General features: G+C 36.5%; 2 protein-coding genes across 3 annotated transcripts in view; one reads left to right on the plus strand and one right to left on the minus strand.

Moving 5' to 3' along the window:
* Positions 1 to 2,487: 2,487 nt before the first annotated feature.
* Positions 2,488 to 8,397, plus strand: LOC136410970 (cysteine sulfinic acid decarboxylase-like). The gene is made up of 6 exons (XM_066393359.1): positions 2,488 to 2,779; positions 2,844 to 3,072; positions 3,125 to 3,468; positions 3,524 to 3,776; positions 4,753 to 4,944; positions 7,979 to 8,397. The coding sequence occupies exons 1-6, from the start codon at positions 2,511 to 2,513 to the stop codon at positions 8,156 to 8,158; spliced, it is 1,467 nt and encodes a 488-aa protein (XP_066249456.1). The 5' UTR covers positions 2,488 to 2,510; the 3' UTR covers positions 8,159 to 8,397.
* A 4,464-nt stretch (positions 8,398 to 12,861) lies between these two features.
* The window catches only part of LOC136411170 (protein doublesex-like), an 87,384-nt gene continuing 79,831 nt past the window's right edge, over positions 12,862 to 20,414 (minus strand). For both annotated transcript variants that reach the window (XM_066393641.1, XM_066393640.1), the window contains one exon: positions 12,862 to 15,714. The gene's annotated coding sequence lies outside the window, so the exon portion shown is untranslated. The remainder of the gene's footprint in view (positions 15,715 to 20,414) is intronic.

Below are 20,414 nucleotides of genomic sequence, written 5' to 3' on the forward strand. Positions count from 1 at the left end.
CAACTGAAAATGTAGAAGAGCTGAAGAGTTGTAAACTTTTAAATTACTAGTAGTGATGTAATCGTAACTAGACAAAATAACACTAAATTAAACCAAAACTCCACGGGAACATTGGAGAGGTAAATTTATAACGCACTTAAAAAACATTAAAGTATTTTCCTGGAAGCAGAAAAACAAATTAAAATCTAACAACAGTAGAACTCCTCATTTTTATCGCAACACTAAGAAGATCCACAAAAGAAGCATCCTTTTAGGACCTAAATATTGGTAGTAACGAAAACTTACCCACACAGTCCAGATTTTTCTTAAATATCCTGAATCTATTAGTGGAAAATGCAGGCTCTTAGATTAAAAATTCTAAATATTTTTTTTAGAAAAATTTTAAAGATACAGATTTAGATTCAAATAATACGTTAATAAGTGCTAACGTATGTGGTTTATCGATGAATATTCAAGCTGATAAAACACGTTCAATTCAGCAAAATTCCATTATGGCTATGGGATCCTCATTTCGAGCCCAATCTAAGCTTAAAACAATTGTATTAATACGCTATTTTTCTCGCTCTGATTGGGATTTCATTTCGCCATTGAAACTACCATATATCAGTCATTTCCCTGAATCATTAATACAAATTATGCTTAACGTTATTTATTACTGCAACAATTTAATTAATATCGATCCTTTATTTTAATTTCATACTATATGGAATTAAATATGATCATGCATTAAAAATTGCCAGTGATTCACTTTATTGGCGCCTTTTAGTTAATTAGGATTTTTTTATATACAGAGTGTGTAGAAAATTCCTAAGTGATTTTTATCCTGCAGTGAGCATCGAAGGAGGCTCACCTTGTGTAATAAAAACAAAGCTGTTTAGGGCTGATAGTTTTATAAAATCGAATGAGGAATAGAACCGTCAAGGCCTGCCGGATACTTAAATAATGCCCTGTATAATTATGAATACGGAAAAGGAGAGAGAGAGGGAGAGAGAAAAAAAGAAAAAGTACCAACGATAATTTCACTAATGAGCTGATACATTTCAGTCTAAAGATGTGGCACAAAATACATAATCTGCCTAAAACGCCATCAAATCTCGTAGGTAGGACCAAAGTGCGGCATCATTTAAAAGTCGCCTGATATGCTGACTAACTCCTGCACTTAAAGCACTCCTTAAGATCCAGCACCGTTAATTATTGTTATAGCCTGATATGATTTCTATCTCGTAAAGAGCTAAAAGAAAATTACATATCACACACGTGACGGGTGATAAATTAAAAAAAATGCGCAGTAAGCGGTGAACCTTAAACGTGGGAAGTTAATTAAGACCATTCGTTTATTGTTTACACCGAGTTCGTTAATTGCATGCTGAACACTCGGGACATTAATTCATCCCTTTCAAAATTCAGTTTTCTCTGTTTTTTTACTCAAAACAGCCTCAATTTGTTCGTTCAGTTGTCACATTTCTAAACTTTTACAAAAAAAAAATCAATATCCTGATGAACTACCTTTTAGTAACCCTTTAACCCTAATGTGTGCATCTGATCAGATATTTTTTTGTTGAAAAAGTACTTTCGCCGTGGCCAAAAATTAAACGAGTTTTGGTAGTATCACATTTAGTCTTATCTTTGGAAGTGCGTAAAGCTGTTCGCGACGTGGCAGTCAGTTATGAGAAGTTTTAAAATACGCTTAAAAGGAACGTAAACTTGTTTCGTGAAACAGGAAGAATTTTACGTTAAGAGGAAAGTTAAGACAAGCAACTAAGACTGTCTTGTTTCAGCTTATTAAAAAGCGAAATGGAAAAGTGGCATTTATCTCTCAAAACAATTCGGGAAAAAGCAATTCAAAAATATCATTCAGCCCCACTTAAATAAAAAACGAAAAGTATTTCTATGAATCTATTTGGACCATGAAAATATTCCCTTCAATGCGCAACTTTTCCCCATTTAACTAAGTTTCTATATATTATTGTCATTTTATTGGCAATCCTTATCTTAGACACTGCATTACTTTCGATATGACCGGAAGTGACTTCGACTGAACAGCAAGTAACCTTAATTTTTAAAATGAACAGCTTGCATTTTTCAACATTTTTCAATTCTATAGCACACAATCCTACTTTTTTGCGTTTATTTTGTAGATCTTTCCCGGGAGGTTGTATTGTTGTTTTCAGAATCACCGAACTGTTCTGCAGTTTAATTGACTAATCGAACCTCAAATCGAAAAAAAAACAGACATCAAAATTTAACTAACTATGCCAATATCTTACCAAGCAACTCTGTTATTGTTTACTCGAACATCTAAAACTTCTGGCTTTCAAATTTAACGAACGGTCTTGCAGATATGCCTTTTTAAATAATGAGAGAACAAATTATTCTTTTCCCCTTTGCCAAATGTGCGCTCATCCGAGCATGCTTAATTAGCCAATTAATTTAATAAGGAAGCCGAAGAAGGATAAAAGGGCCCTTGCCCGGTTTTAATAATACCATTGCGAGTGTTAAGTGCAACCACAATGGGCGATTTCTGTCCAGTGCCCAATCGTGACGTCCACGGAGACTTTTTGAAGCAAGCGGTCGAACTTTTATTTAAAAATATCGTATTCACCACTCGGCAGGATAAAGTGTTGTTGTGGAAGACTCCCGAACAACTGCTGGCGGAATTCGATTTCAGTTTACCGCAAACCGGGGAATGTCAGGACAAACTGTTGCAAATTATGAAGAACACCATAAAATTCAGTGTGAAAACCGGACATCCCTACTTTATCAATCAATTGTTTTCTGGGTAAGATGGCCAAAAGTAAAGGCACTAACAGAAAAACTTCTGCAATGGTCTGCGCGCATTCCAGACTTGACCCCTATGGCTTAGCGGGCCAGTGGCTAACAGACGCATTGAACGCAAGCGTTTACACCTATGAAGTAGCCCCTGTGTTCACTTTAATGGAGAGCACAATAATTGGTGAGGTGTGCAAGATGGTAGGGCCTGAGTGGAAGGATGGCATCTTTTGCCCTGGAGGAAGTTTTGGAAATGGAACTGCAATCAATCTGGCCAGATTCTGGAAATTCCCTGATGTTAAGGTGGGAAAGTTTCGCTAACAAATAGTATCTCACTAGCACCTATTTTTAACAGAGAAAAGGCAATGCCAACTTGTCGAACCTTGTAATCCTCACTTCGGAGGAGTGCCACTACTCCATATACAAATTTGCAGCTTTTCTGGGTATCGGAGAGGACGGTGTTCATTCACTCAAAACCGACAACATTGGTCAAATTGTCCCTCAAGACTTAGAAAATCGGATTATTGAAATTATTGCAAGAGGATTCGTACCATTCATGGTGGTGGCCACATTAGGTACCACCGTCCGTGGAGCTTTTGACCCTGTTAACGAAATAGCCCCGATTTGCAAAAAATATGAAATCTGGCTGCACGTGGACGCTGCCTGGGGAGGAGGACTTTTGTTTTCACAAAAACACCGGTAAGGCACCATCTCTATTCCCCTGTCGGATTACATAGTTCAGTTATATCTATAGAGCAAAACTCAATGGGATCGAAGAGGCAGATTCAATAGTAATCAATCCTCACAAACTTTTGGCAGTACCACAACAATGCTCGATACTTCTAGTCAGAGACCCGAAAATTCTGTATTCATGCCACTCCCGTGGAGCTGAGTACCTCTTTCAGAAGGACAAGTATTACGACTCGAGCTATGATGTGGGGGACAAGTACTTGCAATGCGGCAGGAAGTGCGACGTCTTCAAATTTTGGTTGATGTGGAAAGCTAAAGTAAGTTATAAATCACGAGTAATCGGGTTCACATTAAAAGTTATGAGTCGAATGCGGGTAACATCCCCCTTATAAAACTATTAATATCAACTTAAGGCCCATAAAACGTAATGAGGGCATGGAGTTTAATGCTACGGAGGGTTGAAATGACTCACGTTATTGAGACTAATATGTCGCTATAAACCTGAAAGAAAATTGAAACTATCTGGTCGTCGATGCTTAAAAAAGAGAGCTGGAGACTGTAGAAAATCGAAATTTAATTGGTTTAAGGCCTGGTTACACGAAACTAATCCACTCGAGCTAATTGCTGCACCGCTGAGCTGCAGCCAGTGGCAGAGCAATAAGAAATTGCCTTTTAATTACCCTTTAATTATTAAATTCGAAAGGGTAGATTACCTTCTTTGATTAATTATTCACAGAAGTGGCTCAAGTAGTTTAATGTTGGGAAGCTAGTGGGGACGACACTGGGGCTTATTGATTGGGGACTCTTAATTAGAGAACTTTTGAAACAGCGGCGGAGATGTGAAGTGTTTCCTTTGGATTTGGAAAGTGTCGCGTTCTCTTCCAATTCTTCAACTAATTAACTTTGATTGGCAGCAAATTTATTTAAGATCGAGAACTACCGCCCGAACGTTTTTTGACAGAACAAAATAAAAGTTGCCTTCATTAGTTCGTTTGGAATCCTGTGTCAGGGTTTTTGAGACGAGCCTGGAAATTGCTGAAATAAGAAGAATATTCAATTTTAGTAATTATGGTGGGCAAGCTACCGTGCCTTCCATAAGAATTAATAGTCCAGGAAATTTGAAAAATGCCACAAAATGGCAAAATGGGAAAAACTGTAGGACACAGATGGTAACAGTAATCTGTTATCCAGATTGTAAGAATACTGTTATTTATGGCTCTTTCGATGTCTTGTGAACTTCCTCCAATATCAGTTAATCTCTTAAGCTGATTGTGATATTTCTATACCTTTTAGGGTTCCTCAGGTTTCGCCAACCACATAGACACCCTGATGACTTCGGCCGAATACTTTGAGGAGCAGGTGAACAACAGACCAGACTTCTTTCTGGTCTCCAAGCGACAGTACGTCAACGTGTGCTTCTGGTACCTGCCCAAGTACCTCAGAGGGAAGCTCAACATTTCGGACTATCATAAGCAGCTGCAAAAGGTGATTAAAGCGCTGTTACTCGATTTTTGAGTAAACGTTAAAGAAAAAGTAAAGGGGGTAATCGATTTAGTTTCAGCTTTAATGCTGTCAAAGAGAGAGGAGTAAAGTGCAGAGTTTAAAAAAATCCCTTATAAAACGGCAGGAGAACTGTTCGTTTTTAAGAGGGAAAAAGAACAAAGTTATGTAATCTGATTTTCTTTGAGTGCAGACCTTGGAACCCAATTAGGTCTGCGGCTCTGTTTTATCTTTGACTTTGGCCTCTTTTTCTCTTTGCTTTATATGTCTTTCGGGTCCCAAAAACATGCAATCTCACATTAAAATGTTAATTATCAAGCGTTTAATCTCAGCTTTTAAGTAGGCTTCCATAGCTGTCGGTCTCTTAATAAACTGCGAGTGTTTGAAGCAATTTAATTATGGCCAAGGGGACTTAATAAAAGCGGCTAACGTTCATTAAGAATTAATAAATAAGCTTTGAATAGTGAATTCTCAAATAATTTTATCCCAAAACGTGCAGTGCCATCTAATTTCGGGTAGGGATAGTAAGAATTTTCAACGAATCGCCAATCGCTATTGATGCAACCAAACGCATTACCCGCTTTTTACTCTTCAACAGTAGATGGCACGGACAATGGGAGGCTAATAAAAGTAAATCTGCTCGTGAGAGGGCGCTCACAACGTTAAATTAATAGTCCTTAATTTAAGGGCACATTTCGATAGGAACCATTACGAAAATTTAGAAGGAAACCGAAGAAGACATTTGGAGCACAAAAAGTTCAATTCGTGAGGGCTGGCGGTCTTAATAAAGACTTTTATTTGTATTTCTGCAGTCCGCTTAAATAAGACCAGTTCCGTTCAGAAAAATAGGACCAATTTTGCATCCTATGCAAATCGCTTCTCGCATTCCAATGAAAGTGTTCGACAACAAGTTTGATGAATCACGTTTCTTATGCTATTCTTTCTATTCCGCACGACTTATAGCATGCAAATATAAGACAAAGATTAACTGAATTTAGCCCAAAAATTGTGAAGGGTTGGTACGCTTAATAACCTCCAGCACGTGCTACCTGATGTAAGCGTCACATGCGACAAATTGTTTATTTCATAATACAATCCTCTCAGGTTTTCCTGTAGGAAAAACGTAATTTTGAATTTTCGCGGAATTGCACGTATGCCCTTGGCCCATTTCTAGGCCTATGCGCGGAGATCATGGGTTTTTTTCTTTTGAGGGGAGTTTTTGAATCAATGTGCTCGAGGTAAACAACAACAAAAAAGGTACAAACTTTTTTATTTGTTAACGCCTGAACGGGTTTTGCCCATTAGCGTCTCGTCAACAGGCATCAAATCAACCAAACAGGACGGCTCCCATCCAGTACCGAGGGCCAAACGGGTGACTGCTACTACTTCGTGCTCGTTTTCTGATTTCAATGTTTGAACTTGCGTTATTGTTACGTGGTCACTACGAATAGAGTCCATTTTCTAAAGCCTGATTTGCATATCGTAAAATTCTATCATTTCTCTATAGAGAGAGGTCAGAATCTTAGCGGTTCGAAAATGGCTCTAATAATAGTCTCGTCTGTTTCTGACCTTGTGCTAAAGTGCAACTAACAAACTCTAGGTAATATATTTGAAATTTTAATTTTTTATAGAATTATAGGGTTACGTGGTACCATGAATATTTTACCAGTTGTTTAATCAGGCTTTTTGGCGAGACACAATAATGGTAACTTAACCAAAGCTGTTGGATTCGGGTAACCACAAATATTATGTTAGGAATTAATTTGTCCCTTGTCTCGTGCCTCATATTAAAGCTCATCATAAGGCTTTCGACCTTGTGAATTATCACTTACTTCTTGCAAAGTTGCAGTGTTGTGGCTTTTCTCCGGCTGCACGCAAGTGGTTTTCCAGTTACCTGCAGGGGCTATCTACATGCAGATTGTGGAAGTGCTCGCGTCCAGGTCAATTGTCACAGTGGTCAATTTGAAAGGGCTCCAGGGCGGCATCTTTGCACCCGAGCAATTTAGAATTTACACTTCTTGTCCGCCTGATAAAATCCGATTATCCGCAGCTCATCTCTATGCGGATAACACTTCCGGCGACTTCTCTTCTCTCTTTTTTCCCACTAGAGGGTAGAGCCAGGCATTTGGGCTTCGTAATGATAACCTTGGGCCACTTGGCGAATGGCCTGATACCTTTGATCTTACGCTCAACCCAAAGAGAATACTTACCTGTTAATTTGTGCAATGGCAGGGAAGTGTAAAGCAAATTTGTATAATTTTACATGTGTGGAAAAACCGGTTTTTTAAGTTTTTGGTGGGCGTTTCGCTATCGCGCCACGTGCACTTTTGTTAACTGTGTGGCCTCGTTACGTTACCATAACTTGACATTGAGCATTGCCAATTTCTGGTAGTACCAAAAATCTGGGCCTGGTTCTTGACAGTTCTCTGAACTTTGAGTTTCACGTTGCGCCAAAGCTGCGGATGGTGTATTTTAGGCTGAGGGATTTGTACAAATGTAAATACCTGTTACCTCGTAAAGCTAAATCATTACCTACTGGTGGACTCGTTAATATGCCCGCTTTTAGATTATTGCGATGTTGTTTACTATCCTTTCCTAACTGCTAAGCTGAGCAGGAAAAGGCAACTCGCACGTAACTGCCGCTTTCACTTCTTAATGAGTCATAATAAGGATGCGAAGTTTGATCAAAGCCCACATATATTCAAAATACTATTTTAAAATCTAACGCTAGACCTTAAAAATAAGTTGCCGATGTGCTTAATGGAACATTTGCTTCTGAGACGGAATATCTAGCCTCTGAATCTCAGAACGCTCAAAACGGAAAAGCTCCTTGGATACCATTTGATGGATAGCCTTGGATAGCCACTTGCTAAACCGCAGGTTGGTGAAAACTGTACCGAGCTATCAATTGCATTAACTGAAATATCCCATGATCTGACAGTATATTCACACTTCTGTACTTATGCCCTGGTGGAGGATTAACATGAAGATATACACAGAACATTCTGTTCGCTTTCAGGTGGCCCCTCAGATCAAATCCGTAATGGTAAATCACGGTTCGGTGATGCTCAACTATCAGCCCCTCAAAACTCTTCCCAATTTCTTTAGATTCGTCTCCCAAAACTCGGCTCTCACCACAAAAGATGTGGACTTCATCCTGGATCACATCGCCGAAATAGGAGACGTTCTCTTCCCATAAAGAGTTTATTTATTTTATTTATGGTCGCTTTAGAATAAGTTGTTATGATAAAAATGATGAAAGTTGTCTCACCTATATATGTCCCAGAACGAGCAGTAAAATTTTAGTAGTCGGAGTTTAGTACCCGCCAAGGCAGTAAAAATGTCGTTAATATTAATATTTTTAGGAGTTTGCGTTTGCTGAAGAGGAATTTAGAATTTATGGGTGGTTTTTCTTGCATAATAAAGCAGTTTTCAATATTTGCAGTTTTCATTGGCCTTTAGCGAACATAAAACTGCGAACAGATCGAAAAAAATTAAACAAACTGATCAATATCAAACAGATTCCGGGACTACAGGAATTTAGAGAAGCCCTCAGAGATTTAAGGGAGGTTTTATAGCTTGGCTTTATAGACAATAAACTAAGTTTAATGTCCACGTTTTATAATTTCTGCTTGTCTATAGTTCCTCTAGTTTCCAGCTTAAAACTGGATTATGCTGTGCCCTTTTTAAGAGATAAAACATTAGAAATAAAAGCAGTTCAGTGTCGGGCTTACAGAAACCAATAATGTATAAAATGATCAAGCTCCGGATAAAACCGTCCTATGCCATCTTAACCCCCATGTCAAGTTCTTTAATGAAAAGTTCAACTATATTTTTTTTCTTTTGATGAAGCCCACATATTACATGTTGCAAATGCACTGTTAAAGTCCTTATATAGATATAGAATCGAAGATAAGTACGGAAAGCGATAATCATTACGAAAACAGTACGAAACAAAGCGAAATGTCTTAAATACAAAAGATTTACTACATCTTGAACTCTAAAAGCCAATGATGCAGGAATATACAGGGCGTTACAAAAAACAGTCACCACCTCTCCTGTTATCACTCAAAGGCTTGTCTAATTATTTTCTTCTTCAACGCTGCATTCTCATAATATTTAAAATGACACGACCTAAGTATACCAAAATTTCACTAATTTGAAAATATCTATTCCCAAAATGTAACATGTTTCGAGAGTGCTAGATTAGAAGTAGTAGGTACGTTGTTTTGGTAATCACAAAGTAGTATCTAAAAGCATTAGAATTCAACGTAGCGTTCAAAAATAATCAATTATACAGGGTGTTTTATATATTTTCCGCTCCTATATCAACCATGGCTCACCATCAACTCCGACCCCGTACACTGAGTTAGTGAGAACCTTATGCTGCATTTGTCAGCTCGGATTTTGTGTATTTATATTATACTCCTACACCATACAATCTTTGTTGCAATTAATAAACTATTCACATCTGACAGTAGAATTCTAAGGCTGGAAGCTGTAACACATTTAGTGTCTTCATATTCGTGTGTGGTACGCCTCTGCAGTATTTCATAGAAAATGAAATATTCATATCTGATTTTATTAATTTCTGAGTAAGAATATGCATTATTTAATGTTCCACTTCGCTGAGCGCTTACCGGTAGTCACCGCAGACTCATCTCTTGTATGATACTACTTTGAAAGTTCCTAATTCGCACCTCTATAGAGCGTATATGAAGCTTTAGTTTGGAGCAACTCTGAGAATTTTTTTTCGTAAACATGTCCTGCTGACTTACGTCAGTGATCTCTTCGTAATAAACTACTCACGGAAACGTTCGATACAGCAAAATTTTTCGTCATTTTTGATAATCCCTATCTCGGAAATGCCTAAAATTCAGAAATTACAGATATTGTGAAAAACCTTCGTTTTAGAATCGCGGTCGGAGTTTGACCTTGAATTAAAGCAGTTTTTCAAAGATATACAGGGTACAATAAAATGCACTGCCAAATAAATATATTTCAACCCACTGCATTTGCCAGCTGGTGTAATTTTAGGACTTTCGTTCTTACGCATATTTAATTGCTTTGGTTAATGTATGCGGGATTTTCGCTGCCGGTTTTAATAAGATCCATCGTCTGTGAATGTGAAGTTTCAAATTAATGCGCTCACGATACCGTTGTTATTAGCAGAAAACTAAACAGCTGTTCATTAAATATTCTTGCCGCTCTTGTACAACATATAATAGAAACGTTTTATTAACCATCAGTCTACATTACTAAAATCACTACCGAATATGCCTCAAAATATCAACCAAAGCAATTAAAGATCGCAAGAACGAAAGTTTTAAAATTTCCTCGGCTACCAAATGCAGCGAGTTCAAATGCCACCATTTTGCCGTGCATTTATCTTTACCCTGTATATCATAGAAGAAAAAACTTTTATTCAAGATCAACCTCCGACCCAGATTTTAGGAAAAACGAGCATTGAAAATTTCTTCAATTTATGCCTTTCAACTAAGACATTTTCTAGGCAAAAACTCAAAAAGAAACGAAACATTTTGCCGTATAAGTGAATATTTTTAGGAAATTTTAAGATTATAAAATTGGTATGGTTAACTCACTTTGCAAGTTCTTAGTTGCTTAGTACTGCATACTCTTATCTGATATGTCCATTGATGATCTCATAGGAAGTTGTTATTTAGCACTTATGTACATGACACGTTGATCTTTAATCTATAGCTAATTATCTTCAAAGCGATATATTTTTAAGATACCTTGTAGGTTAACTTCAAAGAGTTCTTGCTAGTAATAGATGCAAGCTCCACCCTAGAACACCTCTCTAGTAATTCCTAGAGAATTCCATCTTTGTGACTATATAGAGAATACATATGGTTTTCATTTGAAGACAGTGAAAGCTCTACGGCTTAATTATATTGTGATATAAATATTCTTGAATGTTATGCCCTACTAACTCACTTCAGAGAGCTTTCAACTGTGTAGTCAATTTACAATCGTGCCTAGTACGCCCCTGTAATGCCTACCTCACAGAAATATTTGTACTTAGATGGCTGATAAATTTAATGCATACATTAAAGGCGCTACTGTATTCTTTACTACCACATTTAATATGGTAGAACGAGCACAGAAGTCCCAGTAGAACACTTGATGATAAATTAGTTTGATGATAAGTGGTTTAGATAATGCAGAAGGTTGTTTATTCCAAGTTTCACCGTCTTTACTGTTGGATAGTAAATCATCGCGATATAAACCAGAAAGGGATAACGATAGTTAACAGTTTATCTTCAGAAAAATGAAGTAGAGCGAACCTGACAGCGGTTCTTTAGAAAGGACCCCACAGGGATACAATTCAGAGATGAATGGAAATTTGAAGAGGACCGCCATGCAGAGGAATAAAAAGAACTAAATCAAGTATATCATTCAAAAGATGTAGTTGTGTTTGGATGTCAGTTCTTTAAACCCTCAAATATAGTTCCCAAATTATTTGAATAAACTCTTAATGCAATAGGAAAAATGATGACACCAACCGTAATTGGACCGGTTGTCCATCTCTACTCTTGTGCATGGAAACCACTAGAATACTCTTGAGAAGGCAAAGAACTCTACTATTACTCTGCCGCTGTAGGCAAAGGACTTTGTTCATACACTCCTTCAGCCCAGTCCATAAACATCGATATCGGGTAAACAACCCTAATTGACTCATCATGACCGCAACCATTGAATCATTCCAAAGGTCCGCACTGAACTATTCCAACCACATGTATTGAACTTCTTAATACTTTAGATCGATGACGATCTTGGTGGTTTATGAGATTGAGGCAAGAATTTTATGCGAAAACTATATTGGCGGGGTCCTCTCAACCATAAGATTACAGAGCAGAATCCTACGTCCCCTCATTATCGTTCTCATCAATCATTAAGCTGTGTAACAATGAAGAGGAAGTCGCAGACCCTACGAGGTATTCCATGTAGTACAGAATGTGTCGTTTTAAATGACTGTGATCGTCACTGAACTGTCACCGGGCAGTTATGTGATGACCCTCCTGCCTCTGTCGAATTCAATGGGAATCTCGTCAGATTAACAATGGATCAGGTTATATGAACTTGAAACAATAGGGGATTCAATCATCGTTCTGATTTCCACTACCGTGTATATTAAAAACGGCTCAAATTCGCGCATCTAGGATATAGAACGTTCCCCAAAAAATAGTCTTTCTTCAGCCATTGCCTAGATTGCCTAACAGGTGGGTCCACAATGGTGTCCTCACAAGATTGAAAATCCGCAAATTAGTTTGTTAAAATCCCCAGAGATCTTTAATAAATTTGAGTCTAAAATTTTCGATCTATCAAAATTTATAAAAATTTTCAAGGTTAAATGGTGCGATCATCCGCTAGCAAGAGATAAAGATTGTATATAGATTATTTGTCAAATTCAAAAGTTCCGTTAATATTGGCAATTGGAAGTCAATAATTGAGATTAATCCAGGTTAGCAATCATTGGTTGAAAGTTTTAAGCCGAAAAACCTGGAGGGAGCCAGAGATTCAGAGTTGTTCCGGGATTTTACGTAGTGGTCTTCAGATGGGTCAATACGAAAATTGATGAAGTGTTTGGATTGATATAGTAGGTAAATATCTTCTAAACTGCTAATTCCATCTTTCTTAACTTAAGAGTTAAGTGAAATTCTGACACACTAGAAGATGTATGCCTGGGATTCCCAAGCTTAGGTCACAGCCTTCTTTACGCTAGCCGGGGCGTAATAAAGCATGTGACTGTTATTTACCCAAAGATGTATCTGAGTTATTGGGCGAACCACCTAAGCTTTGGTGCTCCACATTGAGTTAGTAAGACTTGGTATAAAACTTGGGAATACATTACAGCAATTACAAATGAAACGCTTGTTTATCTGAATAAATAAACATGTATTATAGTTTTTAATGAATGAAACATATTATAGTACATGCTTATGGAAACGTTGAATTACTTGAACACACTGCCTTAACGCTACTTAACGATTACATGCTATATAAAGATAGATATTTCACAAAAATACCTACTGCCTACACATCTAGATAAGGAAACGAGTAGTTGTATTACTATTATAAAGAGGGTCTATGTACACGAAGTATCAAAACTATGAAATTATGACAAATAACTTCTCAGTATATTGCCTCATCTTGCCAGGAAGCAAACACCTAAGTAATCTATCAAGAAAAATATGAATTTTTCTCTCTATGTATTATTAGAATGTATGTTAAGTTACACAACACCGAAAATATGATTTATATTATAGTTTACTTAATGAGAGCGAGATTTTGCGCTTTCAGCTACCCTTGCCCATAGGAATTTAATAATGAAATTACGAACTAGATAACAAAAATTGAGCATTAACAAAATTGTACATGCCAGCTGCATGTGGAGATGGGGAGGCTACTGGTCATCAGGAGGCTCTGGCAATGATAAATGTGCTCTCAAACCATTTTCGATTAAGCTGGCAACCGTTTAAACAAATCTATGGAAATATATTTAGACGATAGAATTTAGAAGAGATGCAACAGTTCAAGAGAATAGTTCAAGAGATCCAAACAATCAGAAGACAGATAGTTGCTGAACATCTACAAGTGTCAAGAAGACTTCACATAACTTAGAAGGTTTTAGACCTGAGCCACATATCCAGAGAATCAAGTTAGAGAAGTCTCAACTGATGTTTTTGGAACAACCGTGATACAATTAGTGGAAGATGCGCTGAGTCTAGGGATGGAGAATAAGGACGATAATCTGATGACGAGTTTTATTTCAGTCAGACTTAAAAAATGTTCTATCTGTTCAAGAATGTCTGATTCGAGATTGAACCAATTTAACGATGCAAGTGAATTATGCAATTCTTCCGTATCAGTGATGTAATTGAATCTTGAGCACTCTATTTTTCAAAATACTCTGGTACCCAATCTATAACTCCATAGGCGTAGAAATTACCTTTCCAGAAATACTATTTTTTCCATCCAAAAATGTGGATCACTATATGGTTCATAAAATCAACGGTTTAAATTGCTGGCGTTTTCCAGAGACCTAGGCTTCCATATCATTACAATGAATTTGTTAGGCGGAAAACTCTGGATCTGAACCGAAAATTAACCTCTGATTGCGGGTTAAGGGTGGAAGAGTTCTCTCAATAAAAACCTCCACGACTAACTTCAGGTTCACCTGGGTCGATATAACGTAAAATGCTATTGAAATTTCTGAGTATCGTAGATAGGCTCTGACAAAAACGTTTAGGTTTTCAAAGTAGAGGGAAGTGAACCTATAGACATTATTTTTAGGATTCTTAAATGATATGAATTAGCTATGCTTCTCGTGAGTAACGCAGTGTGGCGTTACTGAAGGATAAGAAAGTTTGTGAGGTTTTTGATTATTAAAAAGTTCCCAAATGCAAATGAGTGAAATTGCCGAGCAATTAATATTGGCTAAAAGAATGTATTTTTGGCAACTGAAAAGGGTACTCTTGTAATTTCTATGGGGGATCTGCCAAAAAATTGTGTACCGACGAACAATTTTGGGAATGCTTAAAGCTCCAAATAAGAGAGAAACGTCTGGAATATTCAGAAGAACGTGATGTGACCTGATGGAAGCTCGCAGGATTTATGAGTAAACGGAGGTAATCCGAATCCTTTTTTCTTAATTTCTTAGCAACCTCTGATTCAAAGGAAAATTTCTCGGCGTAACATCCGTTAAGTTTTGTCATCCATCTCACCAGAAACGACATATTCAAACCTTGAGTAAAAAAATGGAATGTCTTACTATATGATGGATACTTTTAATTATTCCTCCATAAACTGAATTAACCTATAATGCTAACTAATGAAAATCCTCAGCAATCAAGAGTGGAGAAAAGAGAAATTTCTTTAAGGTGATGGCAGATTTTTTCATCTCTCGCGATCAATCCTCGATGTAGCATAAAGCCTGTAAAGGAACTCTAGAAAGTACCTCGGTACATATTTTTGAAATATTTGCTAAAAACTAAATTTCCCATTAGCTGAGTCAGATGTTCAGAGCCTTTACTGCCTCAGAGCCCCCAGTCCCCATTGGATCCGCCCCCTCTTACCTGATACAAGAAACTACATTCCCCTACACACGCCACGATACAACAAAACTCACGGTGGTTGATCTTGAAACCTGTCTTAAGAATAATAAATATGTATAAAATTGTTAACTTAATCTTAAATTGTAGTTATAAGAAACAAATATCACCTGGCTTTCACATTATTATCTTAAAGTTAGGCCTTATATGAAAAATCACAACACACTTAGAATTGACAATAATGAAGTGAGTAGTAGTGCAACAATCACATGCTGATGGTAATCTAGACTAGCGCTTGCGGTAATGAATTTTTTATGTGTATTCGTTTGCACCGAACTGTGTTTGCGAATATGTGATATAGGCTGAAATTTATAGGACACTGCTCTTTCTGTCCTAAGTACTGGTCCGATATAAAGTCCCTAGAGTCTCTTTGTAGCGCTAAGCTAAGTCTAGAATATTTATATAAACAATATACTATGATTTTTATTAATTTTCAATTAGACACTGAGTACACATCTAATATATATAATATTCTGTTTCTGAGATATAGACCGGACGAGACCCTCTAGAAGACGGAGTTGCTTGGAACATGTTCTTCTCACTTAAGCCTATCGATCACAACGTTTTCTTCTTAAATAGTAATTCGGTTGGTTAGGTTGGGTACACAATAATTCATCACCTGAAACAAAAAAACATGATACATGTTTATGTTGTAAACAGTAGTAATGTGATTCTGTTATCAACTTTGGGCGTAGCTTTCTCTCAGTAACTTAGGGAAAGATCTTAACGAAATGTTTGCCTTTAATAACTCAATTTTAAAAAATTAGGTATATTAAACTTTCGCACCCTGCATTGCGAAAAGAAAACATTCGCGACCATCACGTCATTAAGAGAAGTTTACGCTCAATCTTTGGAACATGATCACATTAACGCCATGTATCTGCTTAGAGACCTTTCGCAAAGACCCTAATTAAATCAAGTCAAAGAGATCAATTGCTGACCCAGCCAGATTAAATTTTAAACATTATTTAATTTTACTTCATTGCGCAGAGGTGGCTTAGAAACTTTAAGCTCAAATGAGAACTGAACAAATCTTTTGATGAAAATTGGGGAGTTACACTCTCATCAACTTCCTATCAATCTCTCCACACATTCCTCCCAGAGAATACCGAGCCAATTAACAATAAATATACAGTAATCCCCTCATATATAAGGGCTTCTTATCATGCGATTAGTTCCCATAAAGTCCTCGCTTAGCCCTCGTTAATCTGTGAGGTACCTCTAAGGTTAAATTTTCACTCTTATGGTCTATAAAATATTTCGTAAGTTTCGAAGTAAGTGCTGAGGCATCAAGTCCCGATTGTTGACATATCCTGAAATATTTTCACGGTCGGAGTTAGCAAAACGTTGATAATCCGGGCTTTAGCTCAGTAAAAAGGTTTCACGTGGAGCAGTTTAAAATAAAACGGATGAAATATTCATGGAGCGTAGTTTTCCACGGGATCGGTCGTAAAAGCTTTCGTAAAGGCCATAAAGCTTCCGCACCTAGTAGTATTGCTAGTTTTCTCTATAAAATAGGAAAAAGGGCCATTAAACCAGCTTTTGTTATTTCTGGTCGGAATTCTGGAAAAGTTCCTTTAAATACCTCTGTGAATCTAAAAATGGTTTTCTGGAATTAAGAGGAAAATACCTTAGGTTACTCAGTGCCCCATTAAATGTAGTGAATTAAAAAATACGGCAACATTATACTGAATGTTTTTGAAAAAAAGAAGACCGAATTAGTTGCAATCTACGGGGGGTTTGTGAATTGTGCTGGCAATCTGAAGTGGCTGATAGATCACTGAAAAATTAAACGGTAGTTTTCGATATACAGACCATAAAGTTTTATAAAAAAATCGGAAATATAAAGTATTCTTTGAAACTGTTTGGACGATGTTTATGAAATGTTCTTGATATTATTTAGCTAAAGACGTTTCGTTGGTGGAGCGAATGTTATTTTTAGTTCCACCAGTGGCATGTCCTTACAATACCAATCTGGGCATTTTAAGAAAAAAAATTGTCATTCCTCAATCTGTGGCGAGTTCTTAATTAAAAAAAGGTTACTTGACTTTTTTTGCTGGAATGTGCCATTTTTAAGGAAAATCGTCCTGCTCTAAAATTTAAAAAAAATTTAATTTTTAAGTTGAAAATGGGATGACAAATACAAATTTTATGAGGGTGTTCCGCTTCTAAATCGGTCATATTGCAGGAGCACTAGTTATTCCAAGAAGGCAGCTGCCACAAAGTGGCACATTAACTAAATAGGCAATTCCTGCTTCGAAATAAATACCTATTAGTATTCCAATCAAACATTTAATAACACACCAATTAATAATATAAGATCATCTATTAAAAACTGTAATTGCGGGCATTATATATGAAGCATTACACAATTATTTAGTATAAAATTAATTTCATTGGTAGGAAATTGCTTCATGTCTCTAATTTTATCGCCTGTGTAGCCTCCGGTATTTAAATAAATTCCACTTATTAATTGCCAGTACGGTGGATCCAGATTAGCGGCGTTGACAAAAAGATAAGAACTCAGAAAAGAACTATTTTCTACCGGATGCAAAGATATTACTTTCGGACTGCCATTTTGTAAATCGGTTTTTATTAAATTTGGTATGCGTCCTCCCATTCTCAATTACAAGAGATCAATTTTGATAGTCACGTTCTTTTCTATGAAATTGTAAAATTCGATTTGGAAATTGTCAAATTTGCCGAAAACTCATAAAAATTTCCAGTTCTACGTCCTGTTGATGCCAAATATGCAAAAATTACGTACCACCTACAGGCAACTACCAAATTTCATTAAATCGATTAAATGATTTTTAAAAACGACAGACCGAAAGTGATTTCGTGCACCCCCAGTACAATGTCTACTTTAGAAAAAATTCTTCCTACATATACACTACTTAAGAATTTCTCGGCTATTACCCTATAATGTTAGCTGATGATTAAAACTTCTTCCGGTAAAAACTTTATCCTTCATAAAAAATGTACTTTTTTTCAGTTTTACGGTCACACATGACATTATTTGCAGAAATTAGGTACTCCACATTCCTAGGTCTTCTATTATCAATAAAGCCCTAAAAACCCAGTGGTTTAACTTGACGTTATATCGGTCGTATATTTGCTTTTATAGTCCCTCAAATTTATATTTCTCGAGTTTTCCAAGACCTTTTATAACCCAACTAATACTACATGGCAGATTATTGAAATTGCACCGTTAATAGCTACTGATTTGAATAAAAATCATTCAATTTTCGCTTATAGATGTATGATTTTACGATGCTGTAAAACGAGCTTTAGGAAACGATTAGTCGTAGCAAATCTCTAAACCGGAGACAGGTCGCTTTTCTACGAAAATTTGATAATCAATTCGCTGGTGCCGACATCTTAAGCTTGGAAGCCTGAAATTAAGCGCGATTCATGTGTTAAAAAGCTCTAGGAAAAGTAGTTAAAATTAAGCTGCGCGGCTAGTAAATAAAGTCGTAAATTTCTCGTGTTAAAGCTCTATAAGAAATTACGGCAAAAATTAGACGGACGGACGTAAAAGTCAGGAAACACATATATTGCTAAGTTTATATGGGTGTCGGCAAAAGAACCGGCAATAAAACGATCCGAAACAAAGCAAAGGTGAAAAAGTTTCGGGTCAGTATCGTTAACACTTATTGGTTTCGAGGGCTGTAAATTTGGCCATAGAAAATGCATATAATATTAGAATACAAAACTTCAAATTAGGACATAAATCATGCGAGCAAGCTTCTTGAATAGGCGGCATGATTGAACAGTCAATTTTGCCAGCAGACTAAAATCTATTATAAGTAATTAACAATAGTTAACATGGCAGAAGTAAATTGGCAACATTGTTTTGTGTTTAAGCATGCGGGTAATACCAAAGGAATATATTACACGTAATGAACTTAAATTCCAAACACACATTGTGTACCATATTTATGACCAATCTTTCGCATTTACATATAAGGTCGTATACCGGGTGACACAGGTATTATTAGTCAAGCAATTAGATAAAAATTCGAGAAGAAATGGCCACCATCATCAATTCGAAGAGGTGATTAGTATCTATCTCTCTTGGACCTTGCGCTGCAGAAACTGAGACAGAAAAGAATTTTAATCACACTTTTCTGAAAAGATTATGAAAAATTTGTGAAACAAATTTTAACAATAGATGTAGGTGTGGATATTCCACCAGATCATCGGTCGATGAAAATCTATTGCGTTAAAATTTTCGAACAACCTCGTGAGGCAAAACATCACTTGACCGATGCCAATATAAGCGAGGGCTAAAGCTTCGGACATATTTACGCCCCTAAAGCAATTCTTTCCTGCGCGAGGTTGCTCGAAAAAATACTCGAGCGGCATCGCGCGGAAAAGTATCGTTTAAGCGGTGCCAATATAAATGAGGATATTAACGTACTTGTACATAATGAAAATTAATTTTAATATTTTTTACGTTCACGTTATTGAGTAACTTCATTCGGCTGTTATTTGCTAGGTGTTTTATTCTATATGCTGCCTTAGACACTTCAACATCCCCGTGCTATAGGTGAATCTATCATGTATTATTAGATTCAAAGTTAGAACTTCTCTTTAACTGTATACGATTTACATGCAATATACTTTTTTGTCAATACTCATGTTAAGTTTATTCGTATGAAAAAATAATGATAAAAGGTTTGTTTGTATAAAAAAAACACACGTGGTCAATATAATCTATATCTATGTGAATGGCAAATGCTAATTATTATGTGCTTTGCGACTACTAATAAAATGTTTAACTTTTAATAACTTATAAACGATGTGGAGTTTTTTACAGTTTAAAATACAGTAGTATTTTACAAGACCTTTTAGGTAAAATATATCTTGGGATTTTTAATTTTATTGCTAAAAGTTTTAAATGTGATCATTTTTTTACTGCTACAGCCGGCACAACATAAAAGTGGTCACACTACAGTCCAGTCCTGCTTTATGACCGATTCTTCTAATGGAATGGATTTATTTTATACTACATTGATATGAGTAGATCATTGTCCTTCTAATGTTCAGACATTGGTACAAATTTGTGCTGCACAATGATTTAGTACTAGAGCTTCGCAGTGAATAAGACTTAATAAGATAAGATGGACGAGTACGTGAGTTTATGTGAAAACAGCACTGCTAGAATCAAGAATAAAGTTGCACAATTAAATATTCATGTAACCAGTTAGGAAACGCACAGCTTTACTACTGGGATTTTACAAAAGGGGCGAAGCGAGATTCCACAAAATATATGAGCTCTCACACGAGTTACACAATAACTACTTATTTAACCAG

The sequence above is a fragment of the Euwallacea similis genome, chromosome 9, assembly GCF_039881205.1.
Source record: "Euwallacea similis isolate ESF13 chromosome 9, ESF131.1, whole genome shotgun sequence".
In the NCBI taxonomy this organism is placed as follows: Eukaryota; Metazoa; Arthropoda; class Insecta; order Coleoptera; family Curculionidae; genus Euwallacea; species Euwallacea similis.

What these genes read in the sequence shown, in the direction of transcription:
- LOC136410970 (XM_066393359.1), top strand. Translation starts at nt 2,511, where the DNA reads ATGGGCGATTTCTGTCCAGTGCCCAATCGTGACGTCCACGGAGACTTT. An exon ending in ATCAATCAATTGTTTTCTGG is followed by an intron (nt 2,780 to 2,843) that starts GTAAGATGGCCA and finishes CGCGCATTCCAG; the next exon opens with ACTTGACCCCTATGGCTTAG. An exon ending in TTGTTTTCACAAAAACACCG is followed by an intron (nt 3,469 to 3,523) that starts GTAAGGCACCAT and finishes TTATATCTATAG; the next exon opens with AGCAAAACTCAATGGGATCG.